Source organism: Sinocyclocheilus anshuiensis, unplaced genomic scaffold, assembly GCF_001515605.1.
Source record: "Sinocyclocheilus anshuiensis isolate Anshui unplaced genomic scaffold, SAMN03320099.WGS_v1.1 scaffold1136, whole genome shotgun sequence".
Taxonomy (NCBI): domain Eukaryota; kingdom Metazoa; phylum Chordata; class Actinopteri; order Cypriniformes; family Cyprinidae; genus Sinocyclocheilus; species Sinocyclocheilus anshuiensis.
Window position 1 is genome coordinate 694,966 of NW_015548521.1, and position 5,338 is coordinate 700,303.

The 5,338-nt window shown below is 37.6% G+C and overlaps 1 protein-coding gene across 1 annotated transcript in view; it reads right to left on the reverse strand.

The window, feature by feature from the left end:
* Positions 1 to 5,338, reverse strand: part of galnt9 (polypeptide N-acetylgalactosaminyltransferase 9) — a 94,614-nt gene that overhangs the window by 24,417 nt on the left and 64,859 nt on the right. Inside the window, exon 6 of the mRNA XM_016444762.1 lies at positions 3,624 to 3,741. Coding sequence (XP_016300248.1) covers positions 3,624 to 3,741 — 118 coding nt within the window. The remainder of the gene's footprint in view (positions 1 to 3,623; positions 3,742 to 5,338) is intronic.

Genomic DNA, 5,338 nt, shown 5'->3' on the forward strand with positions numbered 1-5,338 from the left:
ATTTTCAGGAGGCATTCATAGAATCTTCAAATTTCCATTTTATTAACCGCCACACTCATGTACTGATCACAAAGGTGTAGGGAAAAAAAAATTGAAAAACCAAAAGAAAAGAAAGAAAAACTAACTGATAAATTAAATATCAGCACATTACTGAGTTCTGGGCCTCAGATGTTTCTCCAGGGATCCCTCACCAGAACTCCATCAGCCATAGAAAAATCACACCCTTTTAACAAACAGATCAAACCATTTTATAATTACAGGGGGTCTCAATTCAGTACATCAAACCTCAATGAAAAAGAAATATATAATATATACAAATAAACTCTATAAACATATGAAATTCCATTCACCATAAAGCAATAATAAAATAAGCTGGAAAGAATGCCCTTTATAATAACACATTCAAATGAACTAACAATCCAAACCCATATGGTACCCAAAACTACATTTCCCATAATTCCTAGCAAAGGATATAAAGGACATCAGGAAATGCAGCGCTCTTTTAATAACAAGCCTTTGGTCCATGCTGCAGTCATGGATCCCGGCAGAACCACGGGTACAATAATAAAATAAACTGGAAAGAATGCCCTTTATAATAACACATTAAAATGAACAAACAATCCAAACCCATATGGTACCCAAAACTTCATTCCCCATAATTCCTAGCAAAGGATATAAAGGACATCAGGAAATGCCACGCTCTTTTAATAACAAGCCTTTGTTCCATGCTGCAGTCATGGATCCTGGCAGAACCACGGGTAAGATAAACAATCCTTCAAACAATTAAATAAAGAAAACATTAACCCATATCTTGTCTAGTTGTGGTTTTATTCAAATCACTAGCGTGCACTCTAGTAATGAATTGTTGTCTCGCTCTTTGATCTTTAATGCGCGCATAAGAGAGAACATGCACCACTAACACAAAATGTTTTGGGTAAATAATATTAAAAAGACAAAATAAATACATATAAATTTATAAACAAGCGAACAAACAATTAATCCCTTAAACAAAAAATCTATTTCTCCTACAAAGAAATGAAATTAATTAAAAAGAAAACTAGAACTATTGAAATAAACTAGCCCAATTATTAAGTGTGGCCTTAGCCATCACATTTCCCCCCACCTATGCATTCTCGCACGGTGAGCGAGAAAGAAAATCGGCTGCTATATTTTCGACCCCCGGACGATGCTTCACTGTAAAGCGGAAGGGTTGCATAGACAAAAACCATCGTGTCAAGCGAGAATTTGTATCTTTCATCCTATTCAACCATTTCAGAGCTTTATGATCCGTTTCGTTAACGAAATCTCGGTGTGACAAAAAAAAGGACCCCTGTGAATCACCCTCTCCCAGCCTATGAGCTCCTGCTTGCATTGTTAAAACAGCAAAATGTCACTTCAGGATAAAATTGAACTGATACACACTAAATGCAATTAGTTTGGGCTGTAAGTGTCAAATCAGCTTTTTCTGAGCCACTTTACCGCAGTTTTAATTTCCCTCGTGGGCATTTGGTACAACTTCACACAAATTAAACTCCCATCATACCGCTGCACATTTCTTCTAATGTTTTTTAGTCTTCATATTAGCTATTCAATCCGAGCCTATTGCTCCACAACGTCCTCTCTTCGACTCCCCGCTTCTGAATCTCTTTACAGAGTGAACTAAGGTTGTCTATTTGGTGTGGCATAAGGTTAATTATTAAATATGTAGCTGTCAGTCAAAGTTATCCCTCCTGAATGAGCTGCATCAGCTTTGGAGGATTAACAAGAGGCTGAGATGGATCATATGTGCCATCACTGTGTTCAGCACCAATAAGCATTTGGTTTATTTTAAAGCTGGGAATTTGACGCTTTTGCTAAATTCTAGCATTTTTTTTTCTGTTACAAGAAACCTTCTGCAGCATGTAATGAAGGAACAAATGGAATGCAGAACACATGCTTACAGGCTAGAGTGAAGTAAGCCTGTGCCACTTTTTTTACTTAAAGTTATAGTTTACCCAAAAAAATGAATCGAATTTAACATGAGTGTGAGCAAATGTTGACATGATTTTGACTTTTTGGCTAAACTATCCCTGTAAGTTTTCTTTAAAGGAATAGCTCAGCCCCAAATGAAAAAGCGGTCCATGATATATTAATTAATGTCTTGTGAGGCTTTTTACTTCACAAGCTGATAGGTGATGGACTGGATCGGTGTGCATTACTTGTTGATTGCTGTGATGTTTTATCAGCTGTTTGGACTCTCATTCTGACGGCACCCATTCACAACAGAGGATCCATTGGTGAGCAAGTGATGTAATGCTACATATGTTTTAATGAAGAGACAAAGTCATCTATATCTTGGATGGCCTGAGGGTGAGTACATTTTCTGTCAATTTTCATTTTTGGGTGAACTATTCCTTTAAGTCCACTAGACCAGGCAATTTCAAACCAGGGTCAGAAAAAAAATGTGTTCAAATGCAAAACAGTAAGAATCTCCTCACAAGTGGTCTGTGAAATATTGGTAAATATGCGAACAATTTACATTTCAAACAGAAAGTCTCATTTAATGTATAAATCAGCCAGGAAATGTGGCGAACACAGACAATGTCATAATTTTTTGTTGTAGAAAAACAAACAAAAAGTCCTTACAATCAAGTACCAGCACACAATGCTATTTGGGGTGCAAACAGTCACTGTGCAATTTCAATCAATACCGATCCAGTATAAAATGCCTCTGAGGTTTCAGCAAAACTGTTGATTCTGAATTTACGTAAAAGAAAGTACAACATTCCAGGAAGCTACTTGCAAAGAAAACCACAAATGATTCTGTCTACTTTTGTATCAACTGTCACCGAGACATAACAAATAGACAATTGAAACCGTCTTCAACCAGACGTTTCAAACAGCACTATTCATCTCCATAGTTCAATCTATCATCAGGCTGAAAACACATTTCTGTCAACCAACACTGGCAATGAATCTTTAAAACGAATTTTATCCAAATTATGCAAATCTTCTAAGGATATTCGACGCCCCACAGAAAGAACAGCTTCTGAATTTAAGCAAGTTCAATTCTCCATTGGCTCACAGATCATGTGGGCCATGAAATTTCTCCCAGGGCTGCAGCTGCAGTAATCTACTTTCTTTGTACCCTACTGCCTTTAAAGCATTCGAGCTTGTGTAATTTGGCACTGAGTACTTTCACTTCCTTTGGGCAACGCATCTACTCCTCGATGGAGGGGGGAATCTGCACGCTTACCCCCCAAACACTCTCTGGTATGACGCCTTGGGCATGAAAGCATGAAGAAATGTAATTAAACATATGTCAAATGCTGAAGCTTTGCAGATAGAGTTAATTACATTGTCACCTGTGAATTTACAGAGAGGGTGGCAACAATCGTGAACTGTAATTTCTGAGAGGGTCTCATATGCTAAAACAGCTCCATGCTCAATGAATTCCAATTACCTGAATACACTGGACTGTGAATGTCTCAACTGAACAAAATGAACAAGGCAGACACTTATTTGTCTCTTTTACATGTTTTTATGTGCAAATGTTTACCATATCTGTATCGCCATATTTCACTTATCTAAGGCAAATAATGACATGAGTGCACAAATACGGCTTTAGTAAGGATCTCACTTACCCTCATACCAAGTTCAATGTTTTCTCCTCCATAAACCTCCATGCCCGGGTCAAGCAGCCCGATTTCTCCAAAATACTCACGATCCACCACAAAGGAGCAGCCAATCATTGCAGGTGTCCTGTGTACAAGAAATATACATGAGCATTCATATTCAGAGCAATTGGACAGATGGATGGATGGACAGATAGATAGATAGATAGATAGATAGGTAGACAGACAGACAGACAGAAAGACAGACCCAGACAGACAGTGTTGGGAAGGTTACTTTGGAAATGTAATAGGTTACAGATTACAAGTTACTCTATTTAAAATATAATAAATCATAACAAGAAATAGTTTTATAGCTATGATACTGTTTTTGAAAAAACAAATCGTTGCATAGCTATGACAGGAAACACTGCATCTAACAATCCCTTGGAAAAAACAGTTCATCTTAAAAAATAAAGCATATGCATAAACCCAAATAGGAAATAAAACAGTTATTGAATAAGCATGTGTCCTATTCTGTGTCCTTAACTCCTGAAACATTGGTGTCTCATATTTTAGAGCAGTCAGTGAATTTTGGGAAATAAATCAATTAAATCTGTATCTGTATGTGGGTGTGTGTATAAAAAAAATCATTTGTAATCCCCTTTGTAATCGTTAATATTTTCATAAGTAACTGTAATTTAATTACACATGTTTTTCTCAGTAACTGTAACTGATTACAATTACGTTTATTTTGTAATTAAATTACGTAATTCCGTTACATGTAACTAGTTACTCCCCAACACTGTAGATAGATAGATAGATAGATAGATAGATAGATAGATAGAACTATAATAGCTGACTCTGAATATGGCTGGGGAAAGAAGTGCTGATGAATTAATAACTCTCAGAGAGAGAAGTCGACTGGAAATAATTTACGAATCAGAGGTTGCAGAATCTGCCCTCTCACAGAGCATGAAGAGTTTCTGTTGAGTGGGAGTGAGATGAGCCAGAAGTCATATGTAAAGTAGAAACTTTGTGTGTTTAAACAGAAATACACACCACTGACAGACTGTGCGGTGAGAGTAAACAGGCATATAGTAGAGAAAAGTGTTTATTTGATTTTGTAAGTTCTACTCTCTTTCTTCCCACTCTCCCTGTATTCCCACTTGGTTTCTTGCTCTTCAGCGTGTAATATTAAAACAGGTCCACATATGGCAGTTTACTGAGATGGCAGTTGTCCCTGGTTTCTCAGGTCAGAGACACACTCAATTCAAAACCCTTTCCAAGAAGTTCAAAGTAAATGTCACTCTGTGACAACCTTGGAAACAGTAATGATTAAAGGGGTCATATGATGAGATTTCAATTTTTCCTTTCTCTTTGGAGTGTTACAAGCTCTTGGTGCATAAAGAAGGTCTGTAAAGTTGCAAAAACAAAAGTCTCAAATCCAAAGAGATATTCTTTATAAAAGTTAAGAGTCAACCACACCTACCTAAAACGGCTCGTTCTAACACGCCCCCACATGTCTACGTCACGATGTGGGAAGATTTGCATAACGCCGCCCAAATGTTCACGCAAAGAAAGAAGGCGTAACTTTTATTCTCGCTGTAGTTTTGTTGCTGCCGCCGTCATGTCGTGAAGGCGCTGTGTGCTTCGTTGTGAAAGCGAAACTACTTTGTTTGGCCTTCCCAAAAGAGGACGATATCCGCTTCGTCATGCCTAGAGCTGATCCGTGCTGGTCGCTGAGG